Source organism: Lygodium microphyllum, chromosome 19, assembly GCF_053477565.2.
Source record: "Lygodium microphyllum isolate KBCC chromosome 19, Lygodium_microphyllum_v1.1.10, whole genome shotgun sequence".
Taxonomy (NCBI): Eukaryota; Viridiplantae; Streptophyta; class Polypodiopsida; order Schizaeales; family Lygodiaceae; genus Lygodium; species Lygodium microphyllum.
This window is the reverse complement of record NC_141153.1, coordinates 13461690-13486398: the sequence shown is the minus strand read 5'-3', so window position 1 is coordinate 13486398 and position 24709 is coordinate 13461690. Positions and strand designations below refer to the sequence as shown.

At 39.3% G+C, this 24709-nt stretch overlaps 1 protein-coding gene across 2 annotated transcripts; it reads right to left on the bottom strand.

Annotated features, from left to right (window-relative positions):
- Positions 1 to 9288: 9288 nt before the first annotated feature.
- Positions 9289 to 12636, bottom strand: LOC148019580 (uncharacterized). 2 transcript variants are annotated; one of them, XM_087699587.1, is made up of 4 exons: positions 12127 to 12636; positions 11579 to 11684; positions 11265 to 11450; positions 9289 to 10364 (listed from the first exon to the last, which is right to left on the bottom strand). In XM_087699587.1, exons 1-3 carry the CDS (start codon positions 12334 to 12336, stop codon positions 11281 to 11283), a joined length of 486 nt encoding a protein of 161 aa, XP_087555713.1. In that variant the 5' UTR covers positions 12337 to 12636; the 3' UTR covers positions 9289 to 10364; positions 11265 to 11280. The 2 variants fall into 2 exon arrangements, with proteins under 2 accessions (XP_087555713.1, XP_087555714.1); XM_087699588.1 differs by having other exon boundaries at positions 9290 to 10317; positions 12127 to 12635.
- Between the last annotated feature and the right edge of the window lie 12073 nt (positions 12637 to 24709).

Genomic DNA, 24709 nt, shown 5'->3' with positions numbered 1-24709 from the left:
CCTATGGATTACCCTCAACACCTCCTGCCACAAGCCACTTTTCTGATTCTTGAAGTAAACGAAACAATCTTTATACGTCGCATGCACGATACTCCTCATATACGCCATTACATCCCTTCTTTCATCATCATGGAAGATGCCACCAGTATCTGTAACTCTATAGTACTGGCATACAGGCTCCTCTACGTGATCTTCTAGTAAGGGTGATCGCTCGCTATCTCCTAGGCAATCCCCACACAAGCCTGTGTAACATATTCATATACTTTTAGAAATAAAAATTTATTTTTTTATCAGAGCTGACGCGTGTATATTCGCGTCAGATGTAGAATAGACACGCTCTCAAACGCTTCCTTGAAGTCAAGCCTTCTGGGCAGAGTGCGTGTATATTCACATCTGAGATGCAGAATAGACGTGCTCTCAGACGCTTCCCAAAAGTCAAAGCTTCTGAGCAGAGCACGTGTATATTTGCGTCTGAGATACAGAATAGATGCGCTCTTAGACGCGTCTCTGAAGTCAAAGCTTCTGAGCAGAGCGTGTGTATTCTCGCGTCTGAGATGCAGAATAGACACACTTGGAGACGCGACTACAGATGTGATAACAGCAAACATAGCTGCGCGTCTATATCTGCGTCTGTACTAGAATCTACACGGGCTGTCAAATGCACTAAGTCGGCCGCTCTCAAGCCGGCAATTGCCATCCATGATTTATATGTGATATAAAAACTTCAATCATAGAAAGAAAGATCCTAATACAGAAAGAGAGAGAGAGGCTTAGGGGGTTCACTATATATATATTCTCTATATAACCTGCGTTCATGGCCTATTTATAAATATCCTAATCTGTGAATTTTTATTGAATTAAAAAACCCCTTTTCTATTCAATTTGTAAGTAACCCCTTTATATGACACCCTTCTGTATGTAAAAAATGTATAAAATGATATTTTAAAAATCCCTTATTTTGAACTCACATTATATATATATATATTCATAAGTGACCCCCCCCCCCCCCCCCCCGAGGAGAGAGGGAGGGAGGGAGAGAGAGAGAGAGAGAGAGAGAGAGAGAGAGAGAGAGAGAGAGAGAACTCACCTTGGGTCTTTGGTGTGGACGGGTGGTGGCGCTGCTTCCTTCCCCTTCTTCCTCTCCTTGGTGAGTTGTTCTCCCTTGATGCTTGCTGCTTGTTGTCTCCTCTCTTTGCCTCTTGTTCCTCTTGTTCTCCTCTCTTTTGTTCTCTCTTTCTTCCTCTCCTTGGCTTTCTTCTCTTTAGCTGTCTTCTTTCCCTTCTTATCTCTTTGAAGTGAAAGAAGAGGTGAGTCATGAAGAGACTAGTGGAGGTAGACTACATGCTGGCTGAACTCGAGCTCCAAAACGTGCAAAAAACGCAGGAAATGTGCAGTTTGAAAAGAAATCGCTTGTATTCGCTTGTATCTTTTGAATTTTGACTTTTGTGCCTATTTTTTTGTGTATATATGCGTCTAAGTTTACGTAAATGTGCTAATAGACGCAGAGTTAGATGCAGGCGTAGACGCGCAATTAGACGCAGGCATAGACGCGCATTTAGCGCGCTTGCATTTTTATCATAAGTTTTTGTATTTTAAGACAGTTTTGATAGTAAGTTCTTATCATAAGTTTTTATGTATTTATTATAAGTTTTGTGTATTTAAAATTGAATATATTAGAATAATTAATACGCCTTGAAGTTTTTATGTAAATATATTAATAACAAATTTGATGTTGTCATGAATTAGGTTTAATCATGTCATCGACATCACCTAGTGCGGTGCATGCTGATGAGTCAACGAGCACATCCTCAAGTAAGAATGAAACATTACGTCTTCATAATCGAGATGCATGGCTACAACAAAAAATTAAATGCATGTGTGATCGTTGTCGAGGGTGTATTTTTCGAGCACATCGAGTTGCAATGTCACACCTCAGTATGTATGGAGAATGGGACCAAGAAAAATCACCGGTATTCATTGTTTTTAACACTAAGATTGCTAGTCTATGTTTGAAATATATATCAACGTACATGTAACTCCCTTTTGTGGTTGAGCAGGATGCGATGCCACATCCTCATATACTCCCTCCCGGGCATTGAGAGACTGCAAAATGTCGACGCGAGGAGGCAGAGTCTTCAAGAAGAGTGAAGACTGATGACCATGATAGTAGCCCTCATGAAATGCCCCATCAAGTTGTAGAGGATGAGATTTTGGACAACATGGTACACGATCTATTTTTGCAACCGGTTCAGGGAGAAGGTCACTCGACGAAGCTAGATGACCCACTATACGTAGCATCATCTACTCCGTTGTATGAAGGTTGTACGTACTCCGTTCTTCGTGCGTCCCTCGAGATACTTAACTTGCAAACAATTTATGGATGAAGTAATGTCAGTTTGAATGCATTATTGAAGTAGGTATCAATTCAGTTTGGCTTATGGATCATAATATTAATTGTTCTATTTTGAAATCAGACACAAATATATGTTGGTGGTTTTTTAACTCACTTTTAAAAATATATGTTAGTTATTATCACAAATGCTTCCAAAAGGAAACAAATTGCCAACTTATAAGAGAGAGCAAGCAAGACATTACTTGACATCTCTGGGATGCCTCGATTATGTCAAGATCCATGCATGTGTCAATGATTGTGTCTTATTTCGTGGGATTCATGAGTTCACACAAGAGTATCCTGTTTGTGGTGAATCAAGATACGAAGTGGAGATGAAGTCAATGGATGTGCCTCGTAAGGTTTTGCGATATTTTTCGATTATTCCACGTATTCAACTTATGTTCAAGTGTAAGTCTATTGGAAAATGAAGGATCCTTGCAGACACATCGACATGGCAACATGTAAACAATTTGTGGCCCGTTTTCAAAGAAGAGCCAAGAAATTTGAGATTTGGTTTAGGTATGGATGGAATCAAATCATTTGGCATCAAAAGTACATCATACAGTGTATGGCCAGTGGTATTGGTAAACTATAATATTCCTCCATCCATGGCAATTAAAAAGGGACATGTAATGTTATCCCTTCTGATTCCTGAAAAGCACAAGGTAAAAAACATGGACATTTACTTAGAGCCTTTGATTGAAGAGTTAAAAATGTTATGGGAAGGTATTGAGGTGCAAAATACAAGCGCATCTGCATCCTCTAGAGATTTCACTTTGAAGGCCATGTTGTTGTGAACCATGCATGACTTTCCAGGATATGGAGAGTATTCATGTACATGTATATAACTCTATATTTGAAATTCAAGACTTGAATCAATTGCATGTTATTAATTCACTTGTTTGTTCAGGTTTAACCACATTAGGATATCGTGCATATCTTATTTACAGTCCCTCTCTAGTTTCCTCTAGGCCGGCACGTTTAAATAAGGTTATCTATGACAATCATCATCGATTTCTTCCTATTGACCATCCCAAATATGTTCTCTCTACTAATGAAATGACTCCACAATCTCTAACCATTCGAGATTGGAAGGAGAGATGAATTAATGCTGACAGCCACCCTCCACTCGACATGAGTCGGTAAGAAGTATATTTCTCTCGATTGACTTTAAAGTATTTAGCATGATGAATTATTTACATAATATATTGTTTGTTTGTTAGGTTCTCTATATTTTTTCGTCTTTCGTATTGGACTGAACTCAAGATCAATCGCCTGTTGGATCCCATGCACATATTCAAAAATGTTATATCTACATTATGGGATCACTTGATAGAGGCTCGTGATTCAGTCAATGTAAGGGAGAATTTACGTAACATTGGTCGCATGAGATGAGCATGGCCACGCATTGGACCCAGAGGAAAGATTGAGCTACCCCATGTACCTTGGATGCTGTCAAAGAATGAGGAAAAAATAGTGAAGGAACAGATATGTAGCTTTCGAACACCCACACGATGTATGAGATGTCTCAAGGGAGCCTTCATAAAGAAAAAGAAAAGAGGTGTGGAGCAACTATCTGGTTTGAAGTCCCACGATTGGCACAAAATGATTCAAGTAAGGGTATCTCTAACCATGAATATAGTAATTAGTGGAGTAACTATGTATAAACTTTGGGGTATAATGAATTTTTCCTCAACTAATCATTTGATCTATGAATATTATTTACATTCAGTTCTTACTTCCTACTAGCATATCCCATTGTATATCCAAAGATGTACGTGATATCATTTACAAGATGGGAGAGCTTATGAGGTGTGTATACATTGTATTTTTTCATTATATATTACATACATCATATAGTGAACCTCTTTGAATTTCTACATAAAAATAAACAATTGTCAAATATATCCTGACAGATACGTGAGCTCGAAGGAAATTGATCCAAACACATTGCAAGATGCTCGAGTATTATCTGTTGAGGTGGTTTGTTTGGTGGAGGAAAATTTTCCTTGCTTTATTTTGACTACTCCATTACATTTACTCGTACATTTGATTGATGAGATCGCACTTTGTGGGGCAGTTCATGCAAGATGGATGTTTTCTCTTGAGCGCTTCATGAAAACCTTGAAAGATTTTGTGAGGCAAAAAGCACGGCTTGAGGGAAGCATGGCTGAGGGTTGGTTAGTGCAATCATCCCTTGTTTATATCTCTGAATATCTTGCTAAAGTGGACCCCTCTCAACCACGACTATGGAAAGACGATGAAGACTTGAGGATGACCTCTATAATACCTCAAGGAAAAGGAATGAGTAAAGTGCTAACAAGAAGAACTTCGTAAGTTAAATAGTTTTTGTGTGCTCAATAGTGATGTAATGAGCAAATGGGTGACACTATATAATGAAGCAAGGGCAAGAAGAAAAAACGAAAGACAAGCATTTCGCACCAGATATGGACGTAATGTCTCATTTTCAGATCATCTAAATGAGCTCCCACGTCATATTGATATAGATTGGTTACATGAGAAAATGGAGAGAATGAAAAAAGAGGAGGAAATTAATATATATCAAGAAGAGTGGGAATACACACGAGGTTGCTTATCAAAGGTGAGACATACTATCAATTAATTTGTTTCTAGTTATATTTTATATAATAAATTGACATGTTTGATATTAATCTTTTACTACTAGTGCACATTATTTAATGCTATTTGGTGTGAGTGTAAACATCTTCGAACTCAACGTATAGATGAAAAGAGAAATACCCAAGATTGTGGTGTCCTTGCTCACTTCAAGGATGCCAATGGTACCATGGAAGGTTATTGTGGCTTGATCCAAGATATTTTGAAGCTTGACTTCAGATGATTCTTTATATATGTACTGGATGTGAAGTGGTTTAAAGAAGTGGTAACAAATGGTAAGCATTGCACAATCAGACGTCATCCAAGTGATTTTGTAATCATTGACTCTACAAAATTTCACCAAAACAAGAATGATGCATTAGTACTATCTCAACAATGCGAGCATGTATATATGTAAAAGCTAATTTTTTTATATGTATACATGTGATACATATACACAATATAATAAGTATTTAAGTTTCTTGTTTTTATTTTTCAAATACAGGTTATGTATCATCCAATGGTAAACAATAACCGATGGTGGTATATCATCCCTATATCTAATCGTTCAAAACCAATATATGGTAATATTACTGACATAGAGATAGTAGATGACAATCCAACAATTAATGATGATGTATATGATGATACCATAATGGATGATATGCGTGATATAGTACAAGATGAACCTCACGAGGATGTTCAAGGAAACGCAGAATTACCTCTTGGTAACATAGACCTAGAAGTAGATAGTTTAGCAAGGGCTGATCTCATTGAAGATGAGATGGATCATTCATTGTAACATACTTAATTCGCTTAATGATTCAATGTGTATTCTTAATTCTATGGAAAATATCATACGCACATGTGCATACTCAAGAATCAATAGTCAAGTTTAAAGCTAAATTGAATTTTCCATAATAAAAAGGAAGTATTTTTTATCATCTTCAAGTAGAGAAATGACGAGATACATGCAATGCTTGCTACTAATTGTATAATAAGGTTTGTGTCGCTTGCCGCTAATTACTTATATCAGGCTTGTCAACTGGAGAAACTGTCATTCATTAAAGAGCAATGCAAAAATAATTATTAACTCTAGTTTTTTTATTATATTAAGTCCAATTTCAGGTGGTTTAATAATTACGCATCTGAAAACGCGTCTATATTCGCATCTATCTGTGTGGACATATAGAAGCAAAATTCATGTCTATTTACACGTTGCTTTACACGCGCATATAGATGCAATGATAGATGCACCCGACTTTATGCGTCTAACATGCGCGTTTATGACTCGTTTTTGTTGTGGTGTGTATTTCCTTCATATATTGTAGTTTCCCAATCAAGATTTGGCTAATCTACATCTCACCTCCTATTATCAAATCACTTTGTGAATATACATGTATTGATTAATAATTATATTGTGATGATATGTATGTATCAATCTATTTGCCACTTCAAATATTGGCATTGGAATTCAAGTAGATTAATCATTGGCAAGGTAAAGTTGCTATTAAAAATCAAGATATACATGCATCTATAATTATGGTTAATTTATCCACTCATATTCATGATTGCATCAAATTGACCTACACTCAAATGTGGTTATAAACACACGTCCCTTCACTCATCTGAGTTTGAGTTTGAGCCACACGAGTTTAAATTGATTTCAAGTTTCATGGGATGTGGAGCCTAAACTTAAAATTGAAATGCATGATATCATCAATTTCAACAAAAGAGTATGGAGCCAAATTTGAGTTGAGAGAACTTTTTGATTAAGGAGACTAAGGAACAAGGAAAACCCCATCATTAGTTGCATGAGGAAAAATCACTCTCTAAAAGACTTAGGAAAGCCTTTTCAAGCCAAAAAGTCAAGCTTGTTTGGGCATGAAACCTAAGATTACGATTCAATGTACATGATGCATGTGCAAAAAATTTTGGAGTCAAAATTGAGTCTATATAAAAAGTTTCGATTGAAAAGACTGTTAAAAAGAAGTGAATGAAATCTCCATTGTAAGTTGCATGAGCATGAACTACTCTCCAAAAGACTAGAAAAGCCATTTTTGGAACTAAAATTCAAGCATTTTGGGAGGTGAAGCCCGAGCTTACAATTGAATGTATATGGCATTATCCATCTATGTGCAAAAAGCTTTGTAGCCAAACTTGAGTTGACTAGAGAAAACTTGTAGATTGAAAAGAGAGTCAAGAACTAGAAAGTCTCCATTCCAAGTTACATCGTGAGCAAGAGTATTGCTTCAAGGGACTTGAAAAACCTCTTTGGAGCCAAAGGAGAGAGAAAAGGAGTTTGTTCAAAAAGGTCTTATTTTTTGGGTCAAAAGTAACTACAAGATGCTAGTGTCAGGAATGGTGAAAGTGAGTAAATAAGTGTGGAAGGTAATGGGGCAAAGTTCAACTTCAATTACTACCTTCAAGGCCACCTTTTCTTTCTTAAATACAAGAAGTATACCACCACTTCATGTCTTGCATAATGTGGCCCATCAAATGATACAAGGCAAAAGAAACAAGTACAGCTAAGTGGTCCATAATCCGTGAAGGTATTAGAGTAACATTCATTGGTTTTGGTTGAAAGGAAAGTTGAGTGACCTGATTGTAGAGCCATGTTGTGGATGACTTGATCTCATGAAATGATGCACTAATGACATAATCCACATTTTGATGGCTACATTTTGCTTTCAATGTATGTTTTAAATTATCTCAAGAATGTGATCAATGTACCATTACTTCTATGTGCCTCAACAATGATCTCATGTGGGACCATGCATCTTTTGTGGAACTTGTCTTCTTTTACTACTTATATATGAAATACTTAGAGATTTATTTATTTGCCCGCAGAACATGGACCAATAAATGATAGAGGGAATGTAAGATGAAGAGCACATAAGTTAAGATGAATGGACAATAATGTTTAGTTTACGGTAAAGTTGGTCAACTTGAAGGCAACGGCTTAGCTTTTTGGCTGGCACTAGGAGGAGGGGAGGGGGGGGATGCACTTTGCTTTGATGATTGCAATTTGCTTTCACATGTTTCTAGAATGTGATGGTGCATTCACCTTTACTTCTTGGAGCCTCAACAAGGGGTCCCATACACGAGTCTTGTGTGTGGATGCTTTCATATGGGACCTGTGAAAGCAAATGATTACCTGCAAGAGAGATAGTTAGTCAACTTTCTACTGTACTGGAGCTAGACCCAATGGTAGGTCGAGTAGTTTGTGCATGGATATAGTTATGAAATAGGTGTGGTGTGTGTGATCCTAGTTGTGAAATGGATGTGGTGTGTGTGATCCTAGTTGTGAAATGGATGTGGTTTACCCACTATAGTGAGAGATACTATTGCAACTAGGTCCACATGAAGCATATTGTTGGATATGCAATCGAATGGAGCCAAGAGAAGGAAGCAAGGTCACAAAGGCATACATGCAAGTACATGGACACAAGCTCATGCAAAAGGTGTACGATGAAACTCCATGATGGCGGAGGGTGGGGGGCGGGGGGAAAGACGATGTACGACTAGGAGCACGCTTTATATCATTGCACCGGCACCAACTGTGACGCGTGACAATGTGGATAGTCGGAGAGAGCTGGAAACGTACATAGTTTAAGTAGTCGAGCGAAGGAATGAACGTGTATCACCAAATAGCTTCATATTTTATGTGAATAATTTGCGCAGCCGAGCATGAGTATGGTTGATAAGTTTACTGGATGTTTATCATCTAAACAGCTTCCATATACGTACGTAGACGAACATGATTATGAATAATTATGGGTCAATAATATACGTAGTCAGCTACATATAGAATCACTGGTAGCTTCATACACGGGCGGGGCTACTGGCTTCAATTCTGTAAAATGCGAAGAGAATATATGTCTACACACTTACAACCTGCACCAAAGGATGACCAGATTATCCTGCCTTTCTTCGCGTTTTGAAAAGCAGAATTATGGCTTTAAATGATAGCTTCATTCTTTGTCGTAAGTCCTATCTCGCGAGTTCGCAAGTCGCATTCCCTGAATGTTCAGGCTCGTTTCTATCTCCATCAATTCATCAGCCTGTTCGTAATAATGGCCAGGATTATTGTAGAGACCAATAATTGTCATATTTTCTTCCTGTTAGGTCATATTTGATCGGAATTGTAAAAGATACTGTCATATTTTCTTTGTTTTTTAAAAGGCAGGACTATTTTCCTTGTCATATTTTCTTTGTTCCTTTGTTACTGTTGAAAGCAATAAACAATAGATAGAAGAGTTGTGTCAAACCCAGCGAGAGTGGGTGGAAATTGGAATTATGAATACCTTAAGGGAACTTCCCTCCCCCGATAGCGTACAATAATCACGATTCACACTCACTAATCATACACAACCTACAGGCCCCAATGGAATTGGGTTTCCCACAAACTTGTGAGCATTGGCAGTGGCTCATTTACTGCCCACTTCTCTCTGGCTCACATCACTCCATATGACCATAGGGAATCCAAAAGAAGGACTTCCTTCAGAGCGGATTAACACGTGGACAGTACACACCCAATCATGTTCACCTTTCTCGATCGTGTTTTAAACTTTAGGGACTTTTATCTCATACTTGTCAATTAGCTTTTCTGCTAACTATCACATCAGCCCTCGCCGCGTCATCCAGCCCTCAGGGTGCAGCGGTCCTCGTGCTTTGGATGTATAAAGGCCGTCGGGGAGCCGTCCGATGTACGACCGGATCTACGGGCGAGATCCGCTGGACACCGCTCGACCGAAAAGACCTTTCCATAAATATTCCTTTCGGCTCATTACTTAGTCTACGTGTCGGCACGCCATTCGCTCTGCATATTCTCCTACCTTCAGACCGTCGATCTGTCGTTTCTGACGGTTCAGATCGGTCCCTGGTTGGGCATTGGGTAACGTCGGGTTTGTCCGAAAGCCGGGTTTTCTTGGGAATTTGGAGGGAGTTTCAAAAATTCAACCAGATTGAGAAATCATAAAGATAATCATTAACAAATCAGAAAAAGATAAAGAAAATCGACGCGAGAAGAGTATTAAGCTTGCAAGTTGCAACACATTCAGATAAAGATAATCATAAAAGCGAGGTCCAATTTCTAGATTACATCACGTAAATTGGTTTATAAAAGCAAAGATGGATAATTACTGGTGGAATTCCATATACATCGTTGTTTCTGAGAGAGCACACGTTTTGGAGGTCGAGTGGAGAGGTGCCGAGGATTTCTCATCTACATTGCATGCAGGATGCATCGGATGCCACTCTGATGAGTCGTGTTGTTTAGCTTGATGCACACCCTTCATCCATCCGATCTGAGAGCAGTGAGCACTCACATATATCATATATATATATATTGTAGCTGCAGTAGCACACCACCCAAAGAAATCAATTTAGCAATTATAATTGTCAAATGAGAAACGACCTTAATCAGTGCACTGAACTTAAAAGTTAGAGGATCCAAGATCAGCACATTTAATTCTGTCAATATCTTTGATCTGATATCCTTCTAATATCCTCATAAATGATAGGCTGATTGTTAAATGCCAATCCCAGTATTATCGCTTCTAGTCAGAGACTACATGTGATATGAAACTTTTCACATCACCAGAGTCCAGACTTGTGTATGGTACTTACAAGTTATTACTTTCTTCATCATCATCAGTTAGATAATCAGAAAAGAAAGAGCGGGTCCACGATGAATGAGATGGGCATGGGCCGCATGGCAAGATAAGTGGTACGTGCATGCTAGACGTCACAAGACCTACGGCATACTTGAAATGCCCTAAAATCTAGACCTACGAGAAGAAAAATAGTGACCTGGGACTAGCAGCTTAGAAATAATTGGAGCTTATCGCATGCAAGCATGAAACCCTAAATTCGAGCTCTCAACTTGACGCTCTAGCAACTTTACTTTTAAGGCAGCTCTCACTCTCTCTACAAGCTCATTCTTAATCATATCTAGATAGTTTTTAATCAAGCTTACTCCGTGGTACTCTTCTTATCTATAGCGATGGATCAACTCTCATACCCAGCCCTGTTGGGATGGGGGTGCAGACTGCAGAAACAACTAGAAACCTCTACATTATTCCCATGTCGAGTAGCCACCCCATACCTGGCCTACTGCTGCCCCTCTCTTCACAATTTAGCAAGCAAATTAGGACTTAGGTTGGTGATTCCTTCTTCTGATCAGCTAGGCCACGCATGTGTGTGGGCGTGTTTGTTGTGTGTGTTAGAGTTGGTGAGAGAGGATTCATTGTACCTGTGTAGCAAGCAGATTAGGGCTTAGAGTTGGCAGTCCCTTTCTTCTGATCAGCTAAGCCATGATTAGACATCTTGTTAGTGGTGTCTTGCAATATGCGGTTGAAATTAAGGGATCTCCGCGCCGACCTCTTCCTGAAGTACTCCTCGAAAAACTCCTTGTTCGCTTTTTCCAGCTCCTTCCATACTGCTCTTGTTAAATTCACGAACGTCATGCGTTAGAGCCATAAAACCAGCTATACCCATAGTACTGACACGATTGAAGGGAGTTGAAACATGAGCTAGAATCAATTGTTCTGGCATCATTGCGTTTACCAGTTATGGTAATGACGGGTTGAATGCCCGCATGCTTAGCGAGAGCCTTGACGCAGTCGTCTCGATCCAAGTAGAAGGTAAGGCAGCGTTCGATTAGGTGCTGCACCTGATTAAAACCCAAATAGCCATTGAATGAGAATTACGATAGAAGGCTTTTGATTGCTTGTCAATCTCTAAATATACTGATTAATCATCCCCTTATATGCATCCTACGTTGTATCTGTCACTATCTTCAGCCCGTACAGCAGGTCTCTCTGGTAAAACATGTTCAGCTTAACAACCTATTACATTGTAAAAGGGGAAGCATTACTGTTAAAGCTTAATTAACTGCAGGTACCTTAGTGACACTAGTTATTGCCGTGAGCAACTACTAAACATGCTATTACATTATTAGCTAATTGACCAGGCCAGGGAAGTGTGTGATTGTGATACGAAGAGCGGCCATATAATTAACGTTTAACAGTCATAATGACGCTTATAGTCAGGACGAAGGAAGTAATCGTGTAGTGAAGCTAAAAGTAGGGAACTAATCGGGTAGGGAAGCTTACAGTCATGATGAAGGAAGACGAGATCGGATCACCAGAGAGCTCGTGGTGAGCTCCATGCGGACGAGGAAGATGATCAGCTGGAGGAAGCCTCATGGCAAGGATATAAACTATACAATTCGGAGAGGCCAAATAGAGAAGCGTTAATATAGTGCTTAGGCCTGGATGCAGAAGGAGACCGACGAGAGAGAGAGAGAGAGAGAGAGAGATCATATGAGGAGCTTCAAGCAAGGAAGAGAGAGCCACGACAGTGATAACAGGTGATAAAGGATAGTTGGAGGTTACATGAGTGGGCCGCCAAAGAGAGTGTGGGAGGGAGGGCCAAAGGTGGAGAGAGAGCGAGCCAGAGAGAAGAATCGAGATGGATTTATCTGGCGGGAGAGAGAGAGGCTATCCAATTGGCAAGGTTATCTGGATGGTAGAGAGGTATGGCATTTGTAGCTGACCAGATGAAGAGAGAGTGCGTATGTTCTCCATGTGTTGAGACGTAGTAAATAGGGTGGCTAGTCTAGTGTTTCCTTGTCTCTTATCTCTCTCTCCCCCCCCCCCTCCCTTGCCCCGGTCCCTCCCCCTTTCTCTTTCTCTCTCTTTTATCCGGATATTGGAGATAAGGGATGAAGAGACAATCGCACTCGGAAGGACCAAAGCGCTTTACCGTGGGATAAGGTTCCTTCAGGCTTCTAACCCTCTTCTCTCTCTCTCTCTCTCTCTCTCGGAATATATATTTTTCAACCAAAAAGATCGGAAAACAAATACCAAAGACAAAAGAAAAAGTGCACTTCCACATCCTTTTAACCCCAAAATATCTATTTCTCTAACTACTATGAATCTCTCTCTCTCTCTCTCTCTCTCTCTATATATATATATATATATATATGTCCCTTGCCCACATATATTGCCACATCCCTCTCCATAGACACGTCCCTCACTTGCCCACACACATTTCCCTAACCATGTTCCTTCAATATTCCTCTCCATGGTGACTACTCCTCATCCACTTAAAGCTCCCAAGACACGCCTAAGTTAATTGCCTTCAACAAGTCCACCAAACATCCAGTTTAGTACTCGTGTCCATGATGCCTTGACCTTGCATGGACTTGAGGACCCAACACCAATGCATTTTGTGGAACCAAGGCCAGTCAAGGAGTCTCTCTAAAAATAGAGAGACTCCATCTCCATTGACTAAAGACACTCTCTGACACATGGCACTTGTGTATTTGTCAAAGCTACAAACTTACAAGATCCTGCTCCTTTTTGGGAAAACAACAATAGCTTCTCTCTCATCAATTTTGTTTCTCACTCCTCTCTAACCTTACTCTATCAACTTCTGCGTGCTGCAAGACATGAACTTGATAAGGTTGCTCGCTCAAGTCTATTGACTTGAGCAAGACATGGCTCTTATACACACTTTAGTTCACCAACCCTAGGCTAATCATCTTGCTTCATGTTGAATAATCAACAAGACAAGATGACTAGCTTTCCTTATCATCACCCAATGATATGATAACTTATGACCTACAATCCCATGTACATCATGAGCTTCCATAACAACATATACATCTTATGCTCTTTTAAATAATTGAAGACTACATTTATTAATCAATACATCCAATGCCCAGGGGGGTCCACTAGGGTTTACCATATGGTACCACGTGAGTGTAAGGAAGGGGGGTTATTTAAGGGAATGAATGTACATTTTATAAGGTAAGGTCCCATAAATAGGGGGTAGATAAGGGGTATTTTCATATATTTCTTGCACACAGGTGACGTCTCCTTATTAGTACCAGTGAATCCCCCGTAATCCAATGTATGCTCAATTCACCACATTTCAAATCAATCCATTGATTTTTTTTCATTCAAGCATGATTTATCATTGCAAGTTTAAATAAGCTACAAAATATATCCAAATCGAGTGTTTTAGCATGACATCTTTGTGATGTATGTACAATATAGTTCATTTATTAATGTAGACTCAAGTTTTACTAAACCTTCCTCTCAACACAAACATGCCCATTGCCAACAAGCAATAGCTCAATTGATTGGAAGGATGTGAGGTGGTGGAGGTCTCTAGTTCAAATCCCATAATTGGGCAACTTCGTAGGGTCGTATCCTTCAAAAGGATCTACCTTCAAGTGAATAAGGTTGGGTTTCCAACCATTATTCTAAAATCTATCGTACCAAAGAAGAAGCACAATTGTGCCCATCAAACACTCTAATTGTGCTCTACAAATTTAAGCTTATAAATACTATGACATGGTAGACTTAATCTTTATTGAAACTCCCTCACACTATGGAAATTACTCATGTCACAAACCCTCGTATGGCCTTTCCTATGTTTATAATACTATGAAATTTAATGCATGTCACAAACCCCCCTATGGCATTTCCTATGTTCGTAACACTTGAAGCTTTGGGATAGAGTTCTACTTAGAATTGGTAAGTCATGCAATTGAGTTATTGTTCTAAGACATATATATACGAATTCACTAGCAATTGAAACTCTAGTTCATGGTAGACTTTATCTTTATTGAGACTATAACACTTGAAACATTGTAATAGATGTGGATTCTAAGTGGAAAGTCAAACTCTTGATATGTTAATTTATAGCATATGTAAATAAGTAGACTAGCAATTGAAGCATTAATTTAGGACCTTAGAACATCTACGTGGTCTAGTTTTCTACGACACATTCTTAAAAAATTTATGAAGTTTCATAGGCAATAGTGATGATATGATGAAACCCATTCCTTTTAGCACATCAAGGCTTCAAATGTGTACAATGAGTTAAAAGACTTATCATGATAATACAATTTGAAAGTCACAATGTGCTAGTCTTTCCCTTTCAATATTAGGTCCAAATGAAAGTACGATGGAAATATTTGTGAAGACTTTACAAAACTGAATTAGAGAAGGTGAATGTACATGTGATATTAATGATTTAACACGGTTGATAGAAACTAAACTTGCATAATAATGTAAGCAAATCAATGAATTCCCTAGTCTATTTTATCTTTTATTGGGAACCCATTAACTTGAAAAGGTAAACATCTAAGGGGTGTGTGTGTGTGTGTGTGTGTGTGTGTGTGTGTGTGTGTGTGTGTGTGTGTGTGTGTGTGTAAGAGAGAGAGAGAGAGAGAGATCTATCATTTACATCATATTGAAATGAGTTCACTCTTTATAACATGTTCTATAATCAATAATAAACATCTATAAGTACACATACAAAGACCCTTCATAGCCTTGTGGGAAGGTTGTTACTTGAGAGCACTTGCATGCTTGCCTTACATGTTGAGGCCAAAGTAGCCTTGACCTCAAATGGTTTGAACTACAAGTATATTCATGCATGTCCAAATCATTATGTATTGTTCAAAGGACTTGTAGTTAGCTACAACATGCCAATTGTGGAGCCTCTTATTTTATAAACAAGACAGACATTAGGAAAGTATAGACCTCATTTTGGAATCTATAAGGAATACAAGCTTTCTTGATATTTTGGCTTCAACTTCGGATCCCATGGCTAAGCATTCAATTGGAATTTCCTTTTATAAACGTGTCCTTTAAAGCATCTTATATGACAAATTATTAAAACAAGTATTAAAATTTTTGATTCAAACCAAGTAATGAGCCCAAGTATAATATTGGGAATAAGCATAAAATGAAGGAACAAATAGAAAAGAAAATTGCATTCAAATAAAGGTTATCAAATTTGATTTCAATGAGCATACCTTTATCAAATTAGGGGTCCATGCCTAGTTTGGATGCACCAATATTGATGTCAAAACATTGAATTCCACACCGCCACAATATGGATTTCTATCAAGAATAAAGTATACATTTAGAAAATGTAGATGGAATATCATCTTTGGTGCTTGAGGTAGTATTAATGACACTAAAAAGTGAGAACTTCAAAATTGTTAGCATTTCTAGAGAGAGAAAACCTATTTTTGAAAAAAGACAAACATTTTCTCCATGATGTTGGCCTCTTTCTCATTGGAGGACCTCCTATTTATCTCCAATCTAAAATATCCTAAAATGATCTCACAATTTTTCTTATCTATACAAAATACTTAGGCATTTTCTAATCATCCCAATGATTAGGCATCATGTTCAGATGTAGATCCATCTTCATGTAATAGCACAAATCTTGCAGGACCACTAATCGTGTGACCTATGGATGCACCCACATGAAAGCATATAGAGAATAGATGCCTTGTGTTTCATAGAAAATCCCACCACTTGCACCTTAAGTTGACTATTGATGGTGTCAACCCATTCAAGTTACAATATATGAATGGTCTATGGCGCTGATTGTAATAGTCAATTCCGGCATCCTAGCATGGTTAAGCGTTAAAAGGTCCATTTGTAACCTTAAGAAACACTTTTCTATGGGTCTCTTGAGCATACAAATTGCATTCTACTTGTGCATATGGATGAGATAGATCTTGTGAGAACTATCCATACATAGCATTTAGCCAAAAAAGTATACTAAAGATAGGAAACTCTTCCAAAATGGATGCTGGCCTCCAAGAATCTTCCTCAAGTGGTGAACCCCTCCATTTGACCAAATACTCAATGATCGACTGGAATCGAAGTTTCTTTTTATGCTTCCCTATGACTTTCTTTAGAAATGTGCTAAATAATGCCCTCTTCGTCCATGTGTGGCAATTATTCCACCTAATCAACTTGAGTCCCAATAAACATCTTAAGCTAACTTACATAAAAAACATAATAAATCTTTGTGGAGAAAGGGAGTTCTAGACAATAAGCCAAGTCACCCACATGCTTAATGATCCTACACGGCCCATAAAACTTATATAGCAACTTATTGCTTGATACATCCTTTAGAGTAGAGTACTATGACTTGGGCACCTTTAAAAGTACCAACTCTCCTTCTTGGGACTCCATAGCTAACCTTCTCTCATCAATATAAAGATTCATTTATTCTTACATTTTCTTAAGATTCACTTTACATGACTAAAATAGGGCTTGCACGCAATCCGATTTTTCTTCTTCTTGATGATTTGTCTTCTCATTGAGTATAATTGTAGAAGATGGGATCTAATACCCATACAAAGCCTTGAACAAATAAAGTTCTATGTTGGAATGAGTAGAATTATTGTAGGAAAACTCAACCAAATGGAGCCACAAATCCTATGCATGTTGCACATCATGACAAAAATGTCTAAAGTAGGTCTCAAGCCACATATTAACCCTTTTTGTCTAGCCATCAGTATGAGGATTTGGTTCTTACTAAGTTGAAAATAGTTTGCCAAAAGTTCATTAATTTTGGTATTCTTATCATGAATAATGACCTTTAGTAATCTATCCAACTTAAACACATACTGCATAAATTGATTGGCTACTTGAGATGTTATAAACTAAGTCTTTGTGGGAATAAAATTGACTTCCTTAGTGAGTCTATCTATCACCACATATACGTTATTCCATCACTTCTTTCTTATGGGTAAGACACTAATAAAATCCATAGTTCTATATGTTGTCATGATACTTTCACTTGTGACAATGCACATTTACTCGTGAAAAACCTTGAAGGATGGCCATAGGTAAGCCACTAATAAAATCCATAGTTCTATACATTGTCATGACATTGTACATTCACTCATGAAGGAGGATGGCCATGGGTTAGAAGTTTCATATTGCCAGAGCCTATGTCATTGGTAGTATGTTTTGGGATTCTAAAATGTATAGAAAATGTTCAATACTCTAGCTTGTGATGTAGGTGGTACCACATAACTAAAGAGGACATTTGATGTGGCTCCATGTGATTTTTGGTAATGTTTTTGAGATACTTTTGTAAGGATGAAAGAAAAGGGAGGAGTGTCAAGAAGGGTGTGAATTATCTAGGTGTAAACACAATGATCGATGTACATTGTGAAAACAACCATGTGGTATCAAGGTTTGGAAATCACCAACAAGTCCTATATGTTGAGATGTTGGGAAGCCTTGAGTTATGAAGAGGGTGTTACATTGCTATTTCTCCTAGAATGACAATATTAAAAGAGATATACAAATATCTTAGTGATGTAATGAATAATGGATCCAACAAGGTTAATCCTGATGCCAGAAGGCATATTCCATGGTGGATTCCATGAGAAACTATTTATTTGTTGGGGCTCGTACACAAGGAGGACTCCTTGTGCGAGAAGTTGACGGGGACGCTTGTCCTTTTTGGCCGTCAGATTAATTTAATGTGCATGTGGGTGACTCTACAGTGGATGATTTCATAAAGTACATATTAAATTAATGGACGTTTATGAGTTTAGAGTGCACACTCGAATTAAATTAAGGTTAGGATAGAGTTTCAATCCATTTAATTATTTTCTAGCCTAAGACTGCTAAGTATTCACTTTTGTTGGGTTTTATTTAATTATTTTCTAACAATTGTGAATGCTTCAATTGATGTGTGGAGCAGGTGGCAATGGCATTGGATAGCATCAGGTGATGGTGTGAATCCAAATGCTTAGAAGAATTACTATTTTTTATGGACGCGTGCCTTATCACCAAAGACGTAGCGCCAATATTTATTTAAGCGCACTTATTTATTAAAGCACTTGACAAAACATCTATTATCTTGTATGTGCATAGGTGCTCGGTTAAATATTTCATTATTTGATATTTGTATTTGAACACAGCTCGACTTTTGGAAGCCCAAACGCCTTACTTTATATTTGAGCAAAAGAAAACGCAAAAGCAAAAGCATGCTACTTGTAAAGTGGGCTATTTTTGGGCTTGAAGATAAATAAATCTTTAAATACATGCCTTGTGAAGTGCTCACACAAGGCATGGGGGGAGATTGCACCCAATTTATCTTTGTGTCTCATGTCGTGTAAATTCCCTTTTGCTTTATTCTTGAAATTATGAAGGTTTGTAAAGTTCTTTGTTCTGGGGGACCTTTCGGCATTCACTACATATGCATACGGCATTCGATCTGCGCACCAATGATATCAGAGCGAAGCTGAGATCAAGAGTTTCCAATCGCTTGCCATCTCATGTGAAGGCGAAGCTCCTAGAATGAACGAGCTCTACAAGCTCTTGCGACGAACTAACAACACATGCATGTTCCTAGCAGTGAAGAACCCCCTACTGTACCCTCTGACTGCGAAGGACCTTTCACAATAGGCGGAGGACCACTCGGAAAGCCCCTTTGTTAAGTCATTTTTCTCACAAAGAAAGCAATTGATGTCATGGGAATTGTTAAGCTTAATGCTTAAGCTTAGAGAGCTTAAGCTCTAAACTCTTCAAATACATAATTCGGCATGTACTCACGAATGGCGATTCCAACGAACCTATATTTTCGTCATGCACCAAATTCGTCAAATTCATTAAGCTTTTAAAAAGCTTTAAGCTATTAAGCTTAAAGTTTAATTATCAATCTTTTACATAGCAGGTGTTCATACTATGGTACTCCCGAACTGGTTTTGAAGCTTCAGTAAGCCCCTGTTTCCACCTGCAACTTGGCTAAATAGATTTACAACAAGTAGGCTGTCACATACAGTCTATGCGAAAGACTATTTTGCTTGGAAGAAGACCGTTTTCTATTGCCATACCTGAGAAAAGAAAGATCGTAAAAGCAAAGGCATACTAATAAACAAAGCAAGTTTGTCGTGATCTTATTCACACATAACTAGAGGACGAGCAATGGATCTTCAATCAAAACCAGGATGTCAGATCACAACATGGACGATTTTATGGGCGAAGGCGATTTACCAGAGCCCATTATGGAACTGTAATATTTTCGCTCGAAATATTAAAGAGCTTTGATCACCGCATGCCCGTGCAAAAGCTGTGCGAAGTTATCTCCCACATCGTAAATAGTGGCAGTTAAATCCTTACCCCGCACGTGCAATAATGAGCCCATCCGCATTGTGCAAATGAGGCCAGGGCTTAAAAACCACAAGCCGCACAAGAAAAACCCCTTACATAAAGGCAAATGGATAAATGATTAAAGTAGTGTAAATTTTTTTAATTACCCCTCCCCTCAGCTGATGCATGGCAGGGGGAGACGGAGTGTGTGGAGGAGTGAGTTAACTAGAGAGAGGAAGGAGCGTGGTGTGGGGATGCATGAGGGAGGGAAGGCATGAAGCCTCCACGTGGTGGATCTCCCCCCCTCCCTTACACACTATATAACCTCCCCCTTAGCCTTGGGGGGAGGCACGAACGAGCAGAGAGAAGGAAGGACTGCTCCTGTTTCCATCTCGTGTCGCCGCTTCCCGTCGCCACTCCGCCACGCAATCTGCCTGTAGCCGCGGTGCTGCCGCCACTCCATCCCCATCATCATCGCCTACATAATTGGCATCTTCATTGTCATAATTCTCCCCTTCAATCATTACCCCCCCCCCCCCCTCCACGTCATTTTGTCAAGAAGCAGAAGCTTCTTGGAAGCTTCCTTAGAAGCTTCTAAGGGTAAGGCTCCCATAAGCCTTGTGCACGTGGCTTTTCCCCCAGGTTCTTAAAACCCACATCTTGTAAAGGGGTATTCCTGCGCGAGGGAGAAGTAGATAGATTTTAAGGTTGTTTTGCCAAGCTTGGAAGGAGTTCGGAGATTGCGTAAAGGCAAGGAAAAATCGCGGAGTTCAAGCCCACTACATCAACGATGGCTCCAAAGCCAAAGACGCAAGGTGCACCCGCGGAAGCCTCGAACCCAAGTTTACATGTGGACATCGCCGCAAGTCCTCAAACCCAGGTTCTTAGAATTTTAATTCCGCATTGGGCACGCATAAAAGATGAAATTGTTTAAATGCATATTGCTTAGGGATAAAAGATGAAATTGTTTAAATGCATCTTTGATTGGCCACGAAAAGAACAAGCGTATATTGCATTTAGGCAATAACTTCTTTGTTGTGATTCGCATGAGAAAGTCGTTAACATCCGTTAGATGTTGTCCAAAGATTTGCATGGCATGAAAATGAAACCATGGACTTGCATGTTGCATGCAAAGATGCTTGTAGAATGGATTAAATCAACATTAGTCTTATAATATTCGTCATGCATGAACTTCATTCATCGAAGTTGCATCTAGAAAAGGTTGCATGTCATATCAAAGCCTGAAATTCAATTGCATTAAACGAAAGGTTGTAGGTAAAACTCTTGATGTAAATCTATATAGGTTTTATGCAAGTTATTTTCCAAATTGTCATTTGTCTTGACTTTAGCAAGAAAAGAAAGGGTTATTGCAAACCTTATAGTACATAGAAGTAATGAATCGCATATTTACACATAATGTGATGTCTTGCAGCTATTTACACCTTTAGAACAAGTTTAACATCTCTAAGAAAAAATCATTTCTTGTGGCAAGACAAGTAGACCGATTTGGTTAGATCACTTGTAAGGGTATAACTCTCAAGGGATGCGTACAAGCATAACTAGTTAGCACAACGAACACCTCATGTGCTAGCTAGGGTTTAGCATGATAGAAATTCTACCTGGTATTGCACTTGGTCGCCAAGTCGAGACCCTCAAACCCAAAAGTCCTACCCACAATTCACGCAATGTTTGGGTTAATTGGATGCCCATACACTAAGGATCTATGGTTTTACCCTAAGGATCGATCGACCTAATACTAAAGTTTCGATTGAGTTTAGAATCCCTAGGACCAAGCGTGGTGACCTTGTAAGGTTACGAATTGGGTTGGGTAAGTAGGCACCCCAAACCCTACATTCTGACTAAACATATTTCTTGACCAAGAAATGCCGATTGATGGGAAAGATGATCCCGCAAGTCGGATGCGACTCCTATGCAACAAGTCGCAATGTCACATGGTTGTGTTAAATCACAAAGTAGAGTTGCCACTCTTTGGAACAAGGTTGGTAAGTTCTAGCGGAAGTCTAACTTGCAAGAGGATGAGTAGACATCCTACTACATCACCCTTCTTGGGCCGATTTGCCAAGTTAAGGGAAGTTATGTATTGCCTAGTAAGCAAAGGATCAATCAAGTTAGAGCGACACGGTCGCCAGGATTTACTATCTTAACTTAAGGAACCTAAGGTGTTGGTTAATTTAGGTCGACAGGGTATAAACCCTAACCCAAGGATAAAAGGGTAAACAAACAAACCCTTGGGGATCTTGCCAAGTCACAATTGATTCCGGATCGAATGTTGGATGCATTCGGAGAAAAGGATTCACACCTTAGCAATTGGCCAAATAAAACGACCACTGGATTGATTGTGTTTGTACAATTTAGGAGCACTGTTTGTATTGCTTTGCTCAAAGAACTAAAAATGGAAAAATTAATTAATGCTTCAGGTTGAAGGCCTAGAGGGAGAGGTAGTATCAATTACCCCCGACTGTCTGCCTGACCCTAACCAAGGGGGTTGTTAGCCGCGCCGGCAACGTGGACCAAACCTACCATGAGAGGTCTCTCCGTTGGGCGCTACTTGGAGCAGGAGGACGCTTGGGTGCCAGGGGGGGCTCTGGCCATAAATCCCTTGCTTTCCAGGTCTGCACAAGAGGCCGACGTGACTCGGGATTGGATCTCGAGGCCCGCATACTAGTCTGCGGGCAGAAACCTAGATTAGTAATCCCTGAGGATTGCTGGATTGCCTTTGGGCAGATTATGGATTAGCCTACAGGCTGGATTATAAGATGTATTCCAAAGATAAATATGATCAATTGTTGTAAAGGAACTTGTTTGATATTGTTTTTCTATGTTAGTGCTAAGATTACATGAAGGAACTAGTGGCTAAAAGGCTAACTAAGGAAACTATTTTTGCGTGTCAAACCAAATGTGATAGGTAATTAGATAACTAAAGCAACCCTAAGGAAAGTGCGGTGGATGTGGCCATGGGTCCATCCTACGGATAGGTGGTCCTGGTTGGTCGAAAAATTTTCTCAAATGAAATCGACGACAAGGAAGTTTTCTCGAAGGAAATGAACAGCAAGGAATGTTGATCTAGAGACTAGGTTACTAGAATCCCGATTTATGCTATTTTAGGGGAACGGAATGGGACTATGCCTTATGGGCAGAGAGGTTGAGCTTTGCATCCCTCTCGTTTCCCATTCTCCTTGAACCAAGTGCAGCATGAATCCACTTTGACCCTGACGTTTCTACGTAAAGTAGTTCGCCTGGGGTTCGATGCTAGTTACTCTCTAGGAACTTGACCATTAGGGAAACCTTGATTCAGGTCGGTCCTAAGTGAGAACAGCCGGAATGCTTCCGCTACGTGGCAGACTCGGGAAAACCTAGATCGCAAACCCTGTAACACTCCATGGAAGTGCCGGGTGGTGCTTTCTAGACTCTCTTCTCGATGTACTGCTAAGACGTATCCTGCAAGTGAACAGGTGGACACGTTATAGTTGGTATCAGAGCACCGAACCAATGAGGATTTGTCTTTTACAAGAAAACTTAATAACAAAAAGTAGAGAAAATGTTGCTGTTAAGATCGTTTCCTTACTTACTTATCAATGCTGACTTGCAGATTCATGAAACATGGAACTAATTCTTGGTGTTCCAAGTTATGTTTATGACCGCGATGCGTGCTTCAGATTATCGACGGAGAATCGATATGATGAATATCCTAGATCGCATCTATAATCCATCGCCCCTATATGTGGAACGGAGATGGACGGGTGATTCAGGAATATATTACATAGCTGCCTACTGATTTGCGTACCTTTGAACCAACCTAAAGAGAATCAAGTGGTTGGAGGACCTGAAGATCGTGAAGCTTTTCATCTTTATTGAGGCTCACGCAAACGCAACCCTACATGTCGGAGGTCGGAAGGTCAAGCTGAACACGTATGTGTACGAGGAAGTAACCTGAATAATCCATGCCGACAGAATCAAGGTGTCAGGACGTTACGAGAAGAATGGGTACCAAAGGAAAGGATACCCTAATCTTCCAATGACCTATCGATTCTTGAAAATCCATGACCCCAATCCATACTATCACCTAGTTCTCGTAGCCGAATGTAACACAACCTTATTCTCCCCGAATTAATGTATCAGCTTGTTCCATCTCCCCAAGAATAATTGTACTCCGAAAGGGCTATGCCCATATGAATGAAATAAGACTCTTTTTATCAATGATTGTCTTGACTATGAGTATTAATAAAAATTTAAGTGATTAGGTCTCTTGGCTCTGAAAACTGAATTGGGCATGAAATATAATGTAAGAAACGTTTAATGAGTTGTTAACGTTAAGAATCTCATACCTAGGCACAACCTCAGGTACAGATTCCTAGTTTGACCCCTACATCAAGTACGGCCGTGATTCAGGAGAAGAAGTTTTTTCTCAAGCAGATCAAGCCACGAGAATTTGACGGCAAAGGAAGAACCGTCCAAATTGATGCAGAGATCTAGATCGAGTCCATGGAAGATTACTTTGAAGCGGCCGGTACTACTTTGCTAACCAAGCAATGCTTGCCAAGCTGAAGCTTACCAGTGAAGCAAGACTTTGGTGAAAGCAATGGTGTAGAGACCAAGGGATCTCGGAAGGGTCTGTTACTTGGGAGAATCTGAAAAGAGCTGTGCGAGGAAGATACTTACCACTTGCCTACAACACACAGAAGATGAATGAGTTCTATGAGCTGAAACAGCTTGGTCTATCTCTTAACGCATACTACTCAAA

Excerpts from the sequence above, each read along its gene's own strand:
- LOC148019580 (XM_087699587.1), bottom strand. The coding sequence starts at position 12,336 with ATGATCTCTCTCTCTCTCTCTCTCTCTCTCGTCGGTCTCCTTCTGCAT. Across the intron at positions 11,685-12,126 it reads CGTCTTCCTTCATCATGACT|GTGCAGCACCTAATCGAACG; the intron begins GTAAGCTTCCCT and ends GGTTTTAATCAG. Across the intron at positions 11,451-11,578 it reads ACCCGTCATTACCATAACTG|TATGGAAGGAGCTGGAAAAA; the intron begins GTAAACGCAATG and ends TAACAAGAGCAG.